Below are 16,641 nucleotides of genomic sequence, written 5' to 3'. Positions count from 1 at the left end.
TATAATCACCTGTTTCCCCCAAAGGCAGACAGTGTGGGTGCCTTATAATTTTACCAGCACCATGAAACAACAGTAGGGAATATTGAAAATAATTCTGATTGAGGGAAGGGAAGATTTCATGGAGGCAATTATACTAGGGTTTTACAGGATGGGTTGAGCTACAATAGACATGAATAAACTAGACGATAAGAAGCTATAGACCAAATAAATCACTGAAATGTAAAATTTTTGGTATTAGCAAGACGGTAGAATTTATCCTTGTATTTTCTTACATCTACTTCTCTGGGCTCCCGAAAGCATACCGTGGAATCTGCTGCCGGAGCCACTTACAATAAAGTTGTCCTGTTTACAGGTTTTTGATAAGCTGTTTTTATTCTTTAATAAATAAGAAAAGAGGCCATTGTCCTTTACAAAATAGCTGAGGTTGTACTTGAACAAAATCTGTTTGGAAATGTTAAGCTGGTTACACAGAACTAATATGTCTCAAGGTGGTCATTCTCTCTGGATTAAAGCTGTGGAACAATTGTGGCTCCTGTTACAAGGAAAATGACAAAGGGCCATTATGAAAAGGGACAAAAATCTCTGTTCCCAGAGGGGGACTGACAAGCTGAAAGTCCCCCTGTACATGCCAACACAAAAGGCTGATTGCCTCGGATTGTTTGTTTATGTAAATCAAAAGGCTGCCATTAATTCTGCAAGTGGGACTGCTGAGCAACAAAGAAGGTGGTGATTGGCCAGATTCTCGCTCATGGGTTGGTGGCAAATCTGACAAATTCTATTACTTTTGTGCTATGCTCTATCTGCACCCCTTCAGGAAAAGAAGTTTGTTATTATGCACTAAAGGAAATCATTTGTGTCCTTAGAGTAAGAGCTGGATTTGAAGGCAAGAGAACTTCTCAAGGATCTTCCCCAAAGCTCTCTCCAAGTCGGACTCAACTGTACATCATGACAGACGTTCCAGTGACATTCAGTCAGGTTGAGTGTAATGGGGATACACCCCCTGAAAACAGTCAACAAAAAATCACTAAAATCATGGAAAAAGCCAGTGATATGGATGGCACCCCACCATACTGCAGGGTAGAATCTAGTCTTGAAGATGAACCCACAAAAGGAAATCAGGAGAAAAGTGAAAAATTACAAGAGAACATACTGCTCAACTCGTCCATGGATGAGAAGATTCTAAAAGGTAAGCATTTTCCTTTTCTATAATTTGCTTGATTTGATTTGTAAACTCACTCAGGAATCTTTGGATGAACTGTTATGACAGGAATAAGCTGCACATTCTCCCACCCTTGCCCCTGCCCAAATGCAGTCCCTTATCCTACGGGGGCTGCAGAGCATAAGGACTAAACCTCTGCCCTGGGTCAAATCCAGGCTCATTTATTTGATAGCTCTGTGACCCTAGACAACCTTCTTGGCTTCCCGAAGCCTTGGTTTTCTCATTAGAAGAAGGTAGAATAATAGTTCTGATATCTGTACAGTTGTGAAAATTACTGTTGGTTAAATGTTAACTACTGTTATTTATTATTATATGGACAGCACCATTATTATTCGGTCAGAAGGAATTCATAAATTCAACTTTTCTTTCTAAATCTACCTGAAAGTGTCTGAATTCGTGGTACTATGAACTTATATAGACATTAAAGGAGAGGTTATCGTTATGCTTATAAATAAAAGGAATCAGTGAAGAAATGAGTTTGAAGAATGAAATAGCTATTTTTAGTGACCACAAAAATCAAAGACCTCTACCTTGTTAGAGTCTTAATTGGTTATTTATTTATCTTAGACTACTTAAATGTTAAAATATTAATCTTGTGGGGGGTTTTCTTCCCAGAAAAACCAGAAGAGAATCTCTATATTGCTCATAAGGCTATCACAGATCTTTCTCTCCAAGAAACAAGTGTTGATGAAATGACATTCAGAGAAGGTAAGAGGAACTTCCATTTTGTACACAGAAATTGTTTGATGGAATGTGGAAGACAGTTTTTGCATGGGATGTTACGTGAGTGTGGTATTGAAAAAGCAATCCAGGTAATGTTTTCAAAAACTCAAAGCTGCTATAGGCAGATAAGGGAGTCTGGATTTATCTGTGGGTTCCACCTGAGAAAGCATTACACACTCTTCAAGACTGAGACTGCATGGATCGGTAAAACTGATCGGCACGCTTTGACCTGATGATATGATATCTGCGTCTTAATAAGTTAGTCTACTAAATAAACCTTTCCTTTTGATTAAGTGTCTTCAAATCTATGTCAGGCGCCCTGCAAGATGTAAACATTTCAAAAATGGGTTTATCTTAAAAGTTTATCATTGGCATACTGTTTAAAATAATCTTATAAATTTATTTGATCTATAGGAAAATTCTAGGCCTCTGCTGTAAGCACAAAATGGTTACCTAATTCTTGTCAAAGAAATCTTCCAGGTGATGAAGTTAGTTTTAATTGTGTTCTTTCGGAAAAATGGGAGAATAAAAAGAACATTGATTTTTAAATGACTATATTATTTTTCAAATAAACTCAAGAGTCTTAGAGACACAAAATCTTTTAGACTTCTAAGGAGACACCTACATTCAAACAATTTCAAAATAAAGTGGAAGATAAAAATCTATCAATTAATCATTGATATCCTCTCTTGCAGCCATAAACATCTTATCTCAAAATTGAAGTCAGCTTGGTACACCTAAGTGATTTAGCTTAGTTAGGACCTTAACAAGTAAAACATTGAAGAGATTACTGGTTGAAATATTAGAACATCACACAAAATAGTAGATGCCTAGGAGGATAAGGTTGTTGGCAGTTTCCTGGGTTTGTCCCCTTTGCCTGGACACGTCTCAGACTGTCTGCTGACTACATATGGTGGTCCACTGTGTAGTCACTCAAAGAAGAATGTAGTAAGCAACAGTCACTGTCAAGCTCTTACGTTATCACAGATAATTTATAAGACCTAAACCCCATGAAATGGACTAAATAACCTCTCACCCTAACCCTTCTACTGCCAATGAGCAAGCAAATACTGAGAGGCAAGGATCTCAACCTTTCAACTAGAACCCCTTTCAAATTTCTGATCAGAAAGTCACTGGAGACAACAGTTTTCTATGATCTTTCATTTCCTTCAAATAAAGAATAAAAGCAGTCTGGATTTTTAAAGTGGATGGTCTCAGGGTGAGTTTTTCCCTGCATGAATCCTTTTGTGTTCGGTGGAACATGTTCCTCCTGTAGGGTTAGAAGGACACATTTTGGTGTTTTTTATTTTCACAATGGCAAACAGCTATAAAGTCCCCAAAGAGAATACTCCTGAGTTGAAAAATAGGGAGATGTTAAAAATACTTAGAAAGAATGATAATTTAAAGTCAAGAAGTAATTTCATGCATGACAACTCCATGCCCAAGTCACGAATATGAGCAAAAATATCAGTTTCTTTGGTTCTTAGGGAAAAGAAGAAAATAAAACAAGGCTTAAAATTATAGCAAACATTCGAATACATATTTATTTACGATGTAAAAAACACTGACTGGATGCCAGTGGCCTGATAGGAGCTGTGCACAGCTAATGAGAGAGAGAGAGATGAACCGCCTCCACTTCTATCTCTTTGTGTAGGTTTACAATCTGATTCCTATAGTTGGGAAAACAAAACGAAAAGAGAATGAAAAATCTCTGATGGAAATGGACTTGTCAACATCTTTCAGTGAAAATAGGAAATTGTGGAGGAGAAGGGCAAAGAGGAACAGTGCCTCTCACTTTATATAAAGACGGTTATGGTGTTGAAAGGGAATAGTGAACACAACCCTGAGTCATGTGCACTGCAGGCTGAAGCTTCCCATAGAAGTCCTTCAGGGCTGAAAGCTCTGAGAACAACCTCTACTCTCCTATTATTAATTCATTTTTTCATGCTCAATAAATATTATTGAGGCTATGCTGATAGGATGTGTTTGAAAAGTGAAACTTGCAATGAATTAAATGAGCCTCTTAAAAGTCAGTGCATGGTACCAAACAACTTAAGTTAATTAACTGTCGGTTAAGGACATGTCGAAAATAATAGGCTAACCTAACACTCTGTAGATATGACCTCAGCATGATTTTTAAATCTGGACTCACTAGAAATTAGTGGCAGATCTTAGGCTATAGAGTGTGTCCTTTCGTGGACTTGATGCGTCCTTTAGCCCAGCACATGACTCTTGGCCATCTGTACTCCTCCTCCATAGCCGGTACTTTAGGACATGAGAACTCTGAGAAGCATGGTGGTAAACACTGAATTTGCTACTCTGAGTGTGACCAGTCACTGGCAGTCATTATTTCATTATTTTTACTGTTGGAAGAAAGCCTTTTTACTAATTTTCCTTGAGGAGTGTGTGTGTGTGTGTGTGTGTGTGTGTGTGTGTGTAGGAGCTAGGTCCAAATATTTTTTAATATATTCACATATCCACTCATGACAGGCTAGACAGGATTTTTAAAAGTGTGTCTCAGGGAATACCAGTATCACTAGACACAGTAGTCCACAACAAAAATGTTCCATAGTCAAATGAGGTTGGGTTGCTGGATGCTAATATCCATTAGTATTTTAAAGGCTTGGATAAATTCGTAAGAGGCTTACTTCATTGTGCTTAATGCAGTGTCTTCCAAGCTAATTTGATGGTGTAGACTGTTTTATTGCGCAAAATGTATTAATAACCCGCAAAACAATATCTCATAAAATGTTTGGTGGAAAACGATTGTCCAGAAATATAATCTGGAGAATCTGTGGTATTTTGAAATCTCTACACATATCAATTGCCAATTGATTTTGCTACAGGACATCAGTGGGAGAAGATTCCTTTGAGCAGCAGTTACCAAGAACCAAGTAGACAAAAGGAAAGGATTGCTGAACAACCTTTAGGAGAGAGAGAAGATGAGGCTCTGAAGAACAAAACTCAACATCAGGCAATGGAAATTGAATGGTTAGGATTTCGGAAACCGAGCCAAGCTGATGTGTTACATTCTAAGCATGATGAGGAGCAAGAGGTTTGGGATGAAGAAATTAATAATGATGATGATGATGATTGCAAAGATGATGAAGATGAAGTTCGAGTGATAGAACTTAAGAAAAAAAATGAAGAGGGTTCTCAGTTAAAAGAGGAAGGCGATGCAGGTGAGGACTCCCCACTGAGCAGCCCCAGTTCCCAACCTGTCACACCTGATGAGCAGCCAACCTTCGGGAAGAAGGGTGATATTTCCAGAAATGCTTATTCAAGATACAATACGATATCCTATCGGAAAATCAGAAAGGGGAACACCAAGCAGAGAATTGATGAATTCGAGTCTATGATGCATTTATAAACTAACTGGAACTGGGAAGTTCTCATGCCCACTGAAGCAAAAGCTAATTCTCTTTTCCTGAGATGCATCTTTGTATGCCTTGAGTCGTCCCCTATAAAGAAGTGGAAGCTTAATCTCTGTTTCACTGCAGAATAATGTGGAAATAACCCTAGGCAAAACTCAGTCTGGTAACCTCAAATCAAAAAGCTTTAGATTCATTCTTGAATATTTGCTTTTTAAATCCTCACTAATATAGCCTGTGTGCTAAGCACTAAACAGTTTGACTTTAAAAGTAGCAATGCTGGGAAATGTAGTCATCAAATGAAAGAGGACTATTTGAAATGAAATGTATTTCTTTTGGTGTCTTTCTTCCTGTACACTGAGGGTGATAGAAAGTCTGGTATCAAATCTCTCTTTCTTTAAAATGTGGTTTTATAGACTCTGGCAATAAACTTTCCAAAATACTTTGCCTTTCCTATTATCTTCAGATTTTAAGTTGTTTTTCTTGGCATGTACAGAGTGAAATTCTGTATAGGCTGCCTTCCTAGGTGTTACCATTCACTGAATTTTCTCACTAGAGGGGCTGAGCAATTGTCAGTCGGGAAAATTCTGTTTACTAAATGTTGGCTTTATGTTCTCAAGATGAATTAAATCCATTGTGAGATTGCCACAGGGAGGGGCTGGAAGATTGGTGGGCAATTGACTAAAGAGTTATATCAGATAGATTATTTCTGAGACTGAAAATAAAATCTTGTCTAGCACAGTTAATGTCATTAAACATGAAAATGACAGCTTTAGCACAATTTTAAGAAAATACCCCTCTCTATTACTACACTTTCTCCTATTAAGAGTATCTCAGAATAATTTTCTTTCCTTAGAAACCTGAGACAACTCTAGTCATAACTGTACTAGTTACTATGAAAATGGAAATAATTATCTTAGAATATTTTCAAAGTAGAGTGTGAGCATGTATTTTTAGTGAGAGAGCTCTGATGGTTGTTGGGAATATATAATTTACTGGACCTCAGCCCAAATCAAGATGCCTAAAATTGTGCTTGTGAAGCTTCACTCAAACCAATGTGTCAAATAATGTATTGAATATTTATGAAAAGGGAGAGTCTATATTTATATTCTTAGATAGTTCCATAATTTTTCATTTCATGCTTCTATATATATTATCCTGAGCTTTCTGTCACCACAGATAAAGACATTTCTTTTGGCCCTAGAAATAAAAAGACAATTCCTTATTGTCTGAATGTAATACAGTCTTCATTGTACTATTCAACCCTTTGTTTATTTATTTTTCATTTTGTGAAAAACCCTGGGTTAGCCCTTCTCAGATTTTTGCTTATTTATGTGTAACAAATCCCACACATTCTAAAGGCACTTTCTTTAATTCTTTATTATCATGTAATATGTTTCCATGGTATCATATACTATTATTTAGTGTTTATGAGACTCAATTTTGAATTTTTTCCTTTTATTCTTTCAAACAGATACTTCACAACCTGACCATATAAAAGTCGGTCACGCTTAATCTATAGAATCTATACATTTCATTCTCGACAATGCAAGTTTTCAGAATAAAGACAGGGAAATCAGTTTTTTATTGAAAAATTTAGGTAGAAGACTGATGCACCAGGACAATTACCTGTTTACTTAGAGCCTCTAAATCTTTTCACTTGGACAAGCTATTTTCTTTTTGGATTACTGGTGACCCCTACTATTTTCTACTTAACTTCAAAGCACAGTATTGTGTTATCCATCATGGAACAGGACCATATTCTTAACCTACCATCAACAGAGCCTGTATTTTGAATTATTCCAGCAGAGGCAGCCAATTCCTGTGGAACTTGAGTGAGGTGGGAGGTCTGTGGTCATTTGATGTGGCCAAGCAACTAGCTCGAATCGGGCTCCAAAATATAGTAACCCTGGCCCTTTTAGTTTTGTGCTCTTACCAGATGATTAACCAACTATGAAAGATTTTATCAACAAGACTATTTCAGGGTGTGTTCAATGAGTAAATATGCTTAATGCTCATGAATGAGGCAATGTAGTTGCAGAAGAGCACTGAAACTATTATTTGGCATTAGTGCCCATTGCCCTATTCTGCCATCTTACACTAAGGCCACAGAGCTTAGTGACTGTAAGTACATAATGGTGATGGGTGGCTGTTTGATTCTTGTAGCCTAAGAAAGACAAGGGTCTGGTTCAAATCTCATGGGGGGATACTGAACATATTTGAAAAGCATATGGGACACCTTAAGAACACAAATCGGTAGCTACACATGAAGGCTTTTACTGCTTTTGTGCTTCAAGGTTCAGGAATGGAAGAAGGACTCTGGTACCTGGTAGGAGGGAGAATTGACTTATTGTGAGAATGTTGATATTTCTTACATGACTTTTTATTTTCCTTAGATGCTGGGTGAACAGGAAGTAATAACAGTTCTATTTCTCTGTCAATATAAAACCTAACCCTTCATATAATGCTACCTTTGAAGACACAGAATATATCAGACTCTATCTATCTACCTATTAACAGTTTAAATAAAGAACTGTGTTTGACTTGCTCTCAATAAAAGTTTGTGTCCTTGTTTTTGGTGCCTAGATTTTATTTTTTTTAAACTGCCTTTTAAAATTTAAAAGAACCCTTGCGTATTAGCAGCTATTGAGACCATCAATAAATACCATTTCAGAAATCAAGAGAACACCTCATTTTAATTCATTTGCATTATTTACTTCAAAAAGGTCTTAAAATACTTTATATGAAATTGTAAAAAGAATTTCTGATGGATAGACATGTAATGTTCATGAGACATTTCTATTATTTTTACAGGAACTGAACTATTGTTTTAGATACATCTCAATTCCAACAACTTAAAAAATATATATATCTTTGTAGTCATTAAGGTAATACATTGCTGTGAACTATGCTGACACTTTTATAGTAATTGTTTCTACATATTTACATGGTGGAGTACTTTTGGCACACTTTCAAATGGAGAACAGACATTTGAGTTTTTCAAAATGATAGGAAAACATTTAAAATAAGTAATAATAGAGAATTATGGAAAAAGATGAAACACCAGCGTATCATGAAGAAATATGTCTGGCCGTATGAGAAAGGCATTATTTCTTTTAAAGCCTAAACTTCCATTCCTCTATAAAAACAAGAGGGCTATAAAAAGTAATGTCAAAAGTTGCAGCAAACATTTGTCCATATTAAAGTATCAGACAGTAACATAATAAATATGAATACCAAAACGTGTACACAGCTCATGAAGAACACAAGGCAAGTAGAATGTACAATTGACATAAACACAATGACGCGGGTAGTAATGAGCAGTGGAAATCACCCAGATACGTGGCAAACTACAAAATCAAAGCGTTTTGTAATTAACTGCCAGCTTGGATGAGTTTTGGTTATGAATTTGGAAAGTAATTGAATTTTTACTTAGAAACTTAAAATTACACATTTTATTCTTTATAGTAAACTTGGTTGGTCAGAGGCAGAAAAACTGGGTACCTAAAAATGTTCAAATTTATTCCAAATTCCCTTCTACTCCATAGTTTCAATCTAGTTTTTCCACTAACAAATATTTTTAGGTAATCAATAACAAATTCACATATTTAACCTTTGCCTTCCCTTGTTTTTATGCCCAGCTCTTATAGCTAATATGTATAAAACTAGCAACATTTGGGCAGTTGTTTGAAGGAGAAGAATTAACGCATGTGCATAAACCTAAACTGAATAACAAGCATCCTGATAATTTAGAGTTTGGTTGCTCCTTTCAGGTCTGGAAAAAAAATACCCAGAGTGAAAGTCTGTGTGAGATACTTTTGTCCAGAAGGCCAGATGCAGATGAAGCTATGCACTTAAGAGAGGCTTAAAAAAAAATCCCAAAACAGTTCTTAATTTTTCTTTGTTAGTTAAAACTCTTGGTTTTACTTTCTCTCAATTCAAAGCATAAAATATAGAAACATACCCATAGCCATATATATATGTTTTAGTTTCAACAGCTAATGTAAAGACTTTGTATAGATATTTATAACCAATATCCTTGAACTGGGAAAACCTATCAATCTCAGTTTTCAAAGAAATTATTTGTTACTTATTTGATGGCAACTGTCGTCATTAGGAACTCAGCATATTAGAAGCTGCTCTATTTGCTGGAAAATGAGATTTTTGTGTTTTTGCGAAGCAAAGATTCACATAAACTTGAAAAGAGACCCTAACTGTAGTGGTAACTATTAGTTGACTCATTAGGTTGAAAACAGAGGCATTAAATCTTAGTGCGATGGTATTTTTTTCCTTTCTTTTAGGCACGGACACCACCAACACCTGAAATTCCACCCATTAAACCTCATCAGGAGTAGATAATACTTTACATGGCTTATTTAAACCTGACCATGGAATGGCTATTTGCCAAAAATGAATATTTTTGTACATTAACTGTGGTTAGTGTTCCTTTTCTCATTTCAAGGCATCTTGGCTTGTAGCAATTGTTGAGTAAACTTATGCAAAGGTTGTTGTAAAAGCATTATGGTGACAATCTACACATTGGAATGAAAGCTACACGACTTGGTTTTTGTTTTAAATTAAAGGACTCCAATTTTTGATTTTCCACCTCTGTTCAAATTGAGCAATTTGTCAGCTTTGATTAATGGTTGGGGAACAAAGAGTTGGTAATATCATTCACAGAGAAGCAATCTCTCTATGTCCACTTCTCCCTCTCATACTTGTTCTAGGAAATGGAAAGGAATATGTCCTGCATGAAGTCAAGGAGATAGACTACTGCGAAGTGTATGAGGATAACTATCCTTAAGCCTACACTTCAGTTGTTTAACAGAGAGGGGCGCAGCCTCTATTTCCTGTCTGTACAACATGCAAGAGAGAGACCAAAGAGGTGTGACTCTATACCAAAGGATTTTAACTGAGCCCACCTGATTTGTCTGTCCTACTTACAGAAGAAATAGAAAGAGGAAAAGAAGGAGGGGGAGGAGAAAAATCAAAGAATCACAGCAGCATGGTTTAGTGAAAGAGGCTCACCTTTTTTTTTTTTTGAGCCCAATAGAATGGAAGCTGGGTTTTAACTCTTACTAGTGGGACGACTTTAGACAATCCCTCTCAGCTATCCTCGTCTGCATAATGAGGAGAATGAAACTCCCCTCACTGAGTTGTGCACAATAGTGAGATGGGGCACAAACAGTGCCTAGCACATAGTAGGTACTCAAAGGTACTTAGTCCCACTTCTTTTCTCTTTACTCCTTGTAATTTCCTTGTTTTTATCCAAGCTCTTGGGGCTTTCTTTTGAGACAGAATTTCTTTTCTGCGTTTGAATGTGAAAGTTAAATATGTTACAACAAATCAAGATGGTACTATCTGGTGCACCTCAACTCCATTCTCTTGCATGAGAGACCCTTGAAAATCATTCTAAGCCATTCATGAAATGAAGGTTGACTGGAAAAATTGAATTCCTATACACCATAACTAGTATCTTTGCTCCTCTAGAGTTCCTAAGGCAATTCTAGAGGCAAGGTGTTAATATATAAGAAAGTATTTCCAAATCAGAGTTCAAAGCTAATGATACATTGTGATCATAGCACATGGTGGTTTTTGCCCTTGTGAATGACAGTTGATTAAATGTTGGCAAGAAGAATTGAGCAAATTTGAGGCTAGTGATAAAAAACCGTTGTATCAGCAACAGCTGTGTAATCCTTCAAGAGAGTAGGGTAGAATCTCTGGGTAACTGTTGAAAACAAGAAAAGAACTGTGCAAGCTGGAAGGCTCAGAAGCACTCAGATGGTTTGGTAAATTAGTTTTTGATCAAATAAGTCCTGTAAAATATTATCAACTATGTTTGTATTCAAGGTAACAAGATGCAGAGACATTTTTTAAAGAAAAGGCAATAACTTAAGCTAATCCAGGGAAAACTCTGAAGTCCCCAAGAACAGAGCCCCCTATTGAAGAACTTGGGCTAATTAAGACCCTAATGTGTCCCAGCCAAGGGTTTATCTTTAGAAGTACCAGAAAACCTAGAGGCATTTATACTTTTTTAAAGGTCTTCTGAAAACAAAAATTAGAGGGCAATGTTTAAAAGAATGTTGGTAGTAGATTTCACAATTAGTCAATACTCTTACAGTTAGGTCCATAAGATTCCCAACTACTGCTTAGTTCCTTGCTTCTAAGAGTAGTTGAGCAAAAACATGGTAAAAGCTGTTTTAAAAATTCTACTCAGGGCTTCCCTGGTGGCGCAGTGGTTGAGAGTCCGCCTGCCGATGCAGGGGACACGGGTTCGTGCCGCGGTCTGGGAAGATCCCACATGCCGCGGATCGGCTGGGCCGGTGAGCCATGGCTGCTGGGCCTGCGCGTCCGGAGCCTGTGCTCTGCAGCGGGAGAGGCCACAGCAGTGAGAGGCCCCCGGGCTGCAAAAAAAAAAAAAAAAAAAAAAAAAAAATTCTACCCAAGAACAAATATGTGATGTATGAAATCAGTTCTTTGTTACATTGACAATATGGATCCAAATATAGCTTCACATAATAAGTATGTCAAGGTAAAGCCAGGAAGAGCATACACTGAACAGAGCACAGAAGGTTCTTCTCAGCAAAAACATTCAAATTTCTTCAGCTGGTATACCCAAAGGTAAGTGTATCGAAAAGATAATTCATCTTTTTGTGAACAGAGTTGACATTTTTGGTGGAAACTCTTTTTGAATAAAAAGAGATTCTTTAGACTGGCAGAAAACCTTTCAACATTTTTCATTTACACAAAGCACTGCATGAGGCATCTAGCATATTTAGTTTGGTCAGCAACTCAATTAGTCCTTTGGCAACTGACTTGTGTTTTATCCCTCACATGGCTCTGTTTTGAAAATAATTATCTCATTTTCTACCCATTTTCTTACCTCATCTGCAATGTCAATTATTTACATAAAACATCTTAAATATGTTGCAAATACGTAAAACTATTTCCCCTTCCAACTCTTAGTTATTGTTTTGCTTTTCTGCAATTAATTGGGAGTTAAAATTTAAACAGGAAATCAGAACCAAAGATGCCCAGTTTTACCATCAGCTCAACAGCACAGGTTGGTTTGTTTATTTTAATATTAACAAGAATATAGCATGAGTGACCTCCAGAGACCCAACCCTCACAAAAAAAATTTATGTATATCTTTCTTAAAAATGTTGTGGAGGATATTTGGTTAGGCTAGTGGCCCTGTCTCTGGAGATCCAAATTCTAATCCTGATTCTCTCACTAACTGACCTGGGATTTTTGGACAGGCCATCTTCCTTACCAAAATGAATGCAAAGGATATTAGGATTTCTAAGATATCTTCCGGTATGCCTAAGTATTGTCATACCTAAGATTATGTGCTCAATTTGGATCAAAGAAATATTGGAATTTTCCCCAAATTTATCAGTGTTATCTTTAGGTCCACATCTAGGACTTTATTCTTTTCTCCCCCCTCCCCCCCCCCCCCCCCCCCCCACAGAGGTACCAGATCCCCTTCCGTTTTCGGACAAGTCTCAGACAATTTTTTCTTAACTCTTTTCCTAACTGTTTTTAACTCATTCTCTTCCCCTTTCTTTATGTTTCCCTCACTTTATTTCTACCTTGAAATCTTTTAGAGCCCATTTTTAGCATTCTTCATCCCTGTGAATGCTGCTGAATCTAAAGTAGTATTTTCACATAAAAGAACTTTAACATTTTTCCGTGCTCTATTTCTGCTTCATTCATTTCAACTCCTCTTATTTGGCCCCACATTAGAGTAGGTTCAATGATTAAATGTATTTTTGGTTACTGCGGTGTGCTGTGACCCAGCCTCTATTTCTCTGCATTTTTTTCTTTCTTTTTTAATATCCACACGAGTCTAGAAGTTAATAGTATGGCCATTTTTAAAAGTACAATTTAATAGCACAGAATGAATGGAAACAACATCCATGTCTAGAATTGAATAAGCATGTGACTTCCTCACTTAAAGTTTTTCCACTGACTCAGAATGGGAAAAACATTATACAGTCATCTAGATCAAAACCCTGCCATCAAGGAGTATTATATCAATACTATTTCAAACTGTTAGGTAAACATGCATGTAGTTGGGAGGGATTTCACCAAGGTGAGAGCCGTGTGTTTCTGAGGTCTTTTAGCCTAGGAACTCAAGTAATTTTCTTTCTTTCTTTTCTTTTTTTGATGAAAAAATAGCAAATAAAGGATCAGCTTCTCACTGATTATACCTAACTTGTGGACCAAAAGAGCTGGTTATGATCAAACTCAGCCTTCATGTATATCATTGTGCTTCTCCAAGTACTTCCGTCTTCTTTTCCAAGTTACCTTTTAGATGGCATGTGGAAACTTGAAGGCTTTGTTCCAGCACAGGGTGGAAAGCAGGCAATTCAAAAGCCCATCTAGTGCTGAAGAGGGACTCCAATCTAATGTTGGACTGTTTCCCTGAGTTAACTTTTGGTATCTCAAATATTGTGATTTTTAAAAAATCTTCCATTCAAATGTTATTAATTTTGAAAATTTTGAACTAGCATGGAGAAATAGTCACCAAGTTCATTGTCATAGTCACAGTGTCTAATAGATTTACTAGATAAAGACATCAGTTCCTCCTCAGTCTTCATAATATTTTTCAAATTTCCACTTTTGATATGGCTTCACTGGGTCACAAGCAGCAACTTTCAGGGTCTTCTGAGAGAAACTTCCTTCTAAGCATAACAACTGGTGATAGTTTCCAAAAACAATGTGATTCACCTGGAGAGAAACAGGATCTGAGAATGAGCCACAGGCTGAATTTGACAATCCTGATGTAAGATAATGAAAACCAATAAAAATTTAAGTAATTACATTTTTGATTTTTCAGGAATTCTCCTGAACAAAATTAATAACATAAACATAGGTTTTAGGCAGTATTTTTTGTCTTTATCTCAAACTAAGTTCTCACATTCTCCAAGCTACAAGACTTTTAATTCTTCATGAGGCAAAAGATGACTTTTCTGATGATATGGCTGATAACTATATTATTTAAAGGAAGTAATTCCAGATGGCATTTACTATATTTGATCGCTGGCTGCCTCACTGCTGGTAGTAAGAAAAAATACACACCATTATAAAAAGTGTGTTAGTTAATTTCTTAAGTCTGTGACTTAGAATGCAAATTTGGAATAAAAAGTGCTAGAAATGATGTATTTTATTTATGAGTTTCCTATCATGATCTCTGAGAGTACATAATGCCTGATGTCCAGAAAGTCTAGACGTGATTAGAGAAAGTCATAGGTATTTCAGAGGTTCTATTATTGCTTAATATTTATTGAATGTCCTAGAAATGGTCGATAACCTACTTAGAACTTGCTCACGGGTTTATAATTTTTTCACTTACCAATCCTCTCAATTACCCATGACTGTGACAAAGATCATTCTAATTATATATATATATATATATATATATACATATATGTATATATTTAATTATATATATAATATATATGTTGTTTTGAAATGCTTTAAAAATTTATCAAACAGGGGTGACTTCATAATAATTTATTTTAGAGATGCTCTTACAAAAACAATGTCACCCTTGTAGGATTTTGGGAATATGATGCTTGAGTATGCTCAAGGTTTTGTAAAAGAGATAACATTGAGAAGATCATTCTGGATTTTCTACAATGTTCTGCTCGTGGGTTGTAAAGAGGTAACTAAATAACACAATGTGGAAACCAGTATTGGAGGGGCATTCTATATCCAAATCCTAGACAGCATCTGTGAGACTTTTCCTTTCACGTGGCCACAGTTCACAGCATTTGAGGAGGGCTGACCTAGAGGACATCTTTTAAATGCAGATTCAGACATGTATAATTTTAATAGCTCACTGGTATCCGGGGTCAAACTCACTATCACCCTTCCGCCTTCCATGAAACTCTCAATGCCTAATGCTTTCTAAAAGAAGAGACATGTTCCTGTTATTCATAGTCTTATTCTCCATTTCTTTTGTTTTTTAAGACTTATACATCTTGGGGGACCTAGGAGGTTTAGTATGAAAACTACCAAAATACTGAAAAAAGAAGAAAGATAATTGTCAAGATATTCATCTCCATGACATCTAGCATCGTGAAAAGGGGAACCCAAGGCAGGAGGCAGCTATGTAACATGTTACCAAGTCATAGGCACAAACAACGTAGGGGAACAGCTTTTTAATTTTTGCCAACTTAATTAAATTACCTTATTTACAAATTGGCTTACCATTAAGGAGACCAGTGTTGGGCCTATACAAAAATCAGCCAATAAAGGCCTAAGTTCTCAGTGGGCCCAATCCAGTTTATAAGTAAGCCCTATGTAATTTAAGGACTGTCAGCTCCTAAATATTTTCTCACCAGCCTAATATCTTTTCTGATAACAGATTCACTTCTGAAGATGAGAAATGTATTCTTTTTCTCATTCGCAATCTCAATCTTTCCCCGCCTCTCTCTCCCTCTCTCCCTCCCTCCCTCCCTCCTTATCTATCTATCTATCTATCTATCTATCTATCTATCTATCTATATCTATTTATCTATCTATCCATCTACCTATCTCTCTCTCTCTATCGCTCCTCTTTGGCACAGGGTTAAGAAAGCAGAAGGTAAGATGTAATTTATTCAATATGTGTTTACAGATTTTCTTAACACTATGCAACATGAAATTAGCAGCTCACACACTGGTAATTCCTAATTTTTATGAATAACTCAATAATAACCATCATCACTAAAAAGAAAAAAATATTGTCCAGAAGGAACTGAAATATAACAGGGATGATCTATAGAAAGAAAGATTGGAGGAGGTGTTGCTTAGGTCCTAATTTTGATCCTTAGCAGGAAGAAAAATGTCATGAAGAGAACAGTCACTGGCTGTGACATCAAAAAGAATGGAGGCGCTCCAAAGAAAAAAGTGTGCTTACTCCGGGGTTCATCCCTGAGCAAAATGATGGTCTCGCATACTCAATGCATTCAGTGGATTTGGTGGCTACCTGCTAGTGAGATAGCAGAAAATTTGAGAAGGCAGGCTTGAAATTATTCCTGCCACTCCAAGATCCTACACCAAAGCTTATGACTTTGTGTCCTATTAAAATATAATTGGGGAAAACAGAAGACTTTGAGAGTGAATAGGATAGAGCACAGATGTTCTGGTAAATATTCACAACTGGACCTCTGGTAAAACATCCCCGATTTGTAGTGTGAAATAAAATTCATACTTATGGCAAAAGACAAGAAAAATTTAAACATAAAACTTCTTCTCTGCCCTTTGGCCTCCCCTCTGCCCCCATCTATGCATTGTGTCTCCGCGTTATGCATTGACCAAACCTCCCCCATCAGCAGG

The 16,641-nt window shown here is 36.6% G+C and overlaps 2 protein-coding genes across 2 annotated transcripts in view; one reads left to right on the top strand and one right to left on the bottom strand.

Moving 5' to 3' along the window:
• The first annotated feature begins 915 nt into the window (after window positions 1-915).
• Window positions 916-5,312, top strand: ERMN (ermin). The gene is made up of 3 exons (XM_007467989.1): window positions 916-1,186; window positions 1,835-1,927; window positions 4,789-5,312. Exons 1-3 carry the CDS (start codon window positions 946-948, stop codon window positions 5,310-5,312), a joined length of 858 nt encoding a protein of 285 aa, XP_007468051.1. The 5' UTR covers window positions 916-945.
• An 8,535-nt stretch (window positions 5,313-13,847) lies between these two features.
• The window catches only part of GALNT5 (polypeptide N-acetylgalactosaminyltransferase 5), a 38,174-nt gene continuing 35,380 nt past the window's right edge, over window positions 13,848-16,641 (bottom strand). The window contains exon 10 of the mRNA XM_007467988.1: window positions 13,848-14,046. Coding sequence (XP_007468050.1) covers window positions 13,906-14,046 — 141 coding nt within the window. The 3' untranslated portion in view covers window positions 13,848-13,905. The remainder of the gene's footprint in view (window positions 14,047-16,641) is intronic.

Source organism: Lipotes vexillifer, unplaced genomic scaffold (genome assembly GCF_000442215.2).
Source record: "Lipotes vexillifer unplaced genomic scaffold, Lipotes_vexillifer_v1.1 scaffold907, whole genome shotgun sequence".
In the NCBI taxonomy this organism is placed as follows: Eukaryota; Metazoa; Chordata; class Mammalia; order Artiodactyla; family Lipotidae; genus Lipotes; species Lipotes vexillifer.
Note: the sequence above shows the minus strand (reverse complement) of the source record. Positions and strands in the feature narration are given on the sequence as shown.

Coding starts and splice junctions, on each gene's coding strand:
- ERMN (XM_007467989.1), top strand. CDS start 946: ATGACAGACGTTCCAGTGACATTCAGTCAGGTTGAGTGTAATGGGGAT. Junction 1,187..1,834: donor GGATGAGAAGATTCTAAAAG/GTAAGCATTTTC, acceptor TTTTCTTCCCAG/AAAAACCAGAAGAGAATCTC. Junction 1,928..4,788: donor TGAAATGACATTCAGAGAAG/GTAAGAGGAACT, acceptor ATTTTGCTACAG/GACATCAGTGGGAGAAGATT.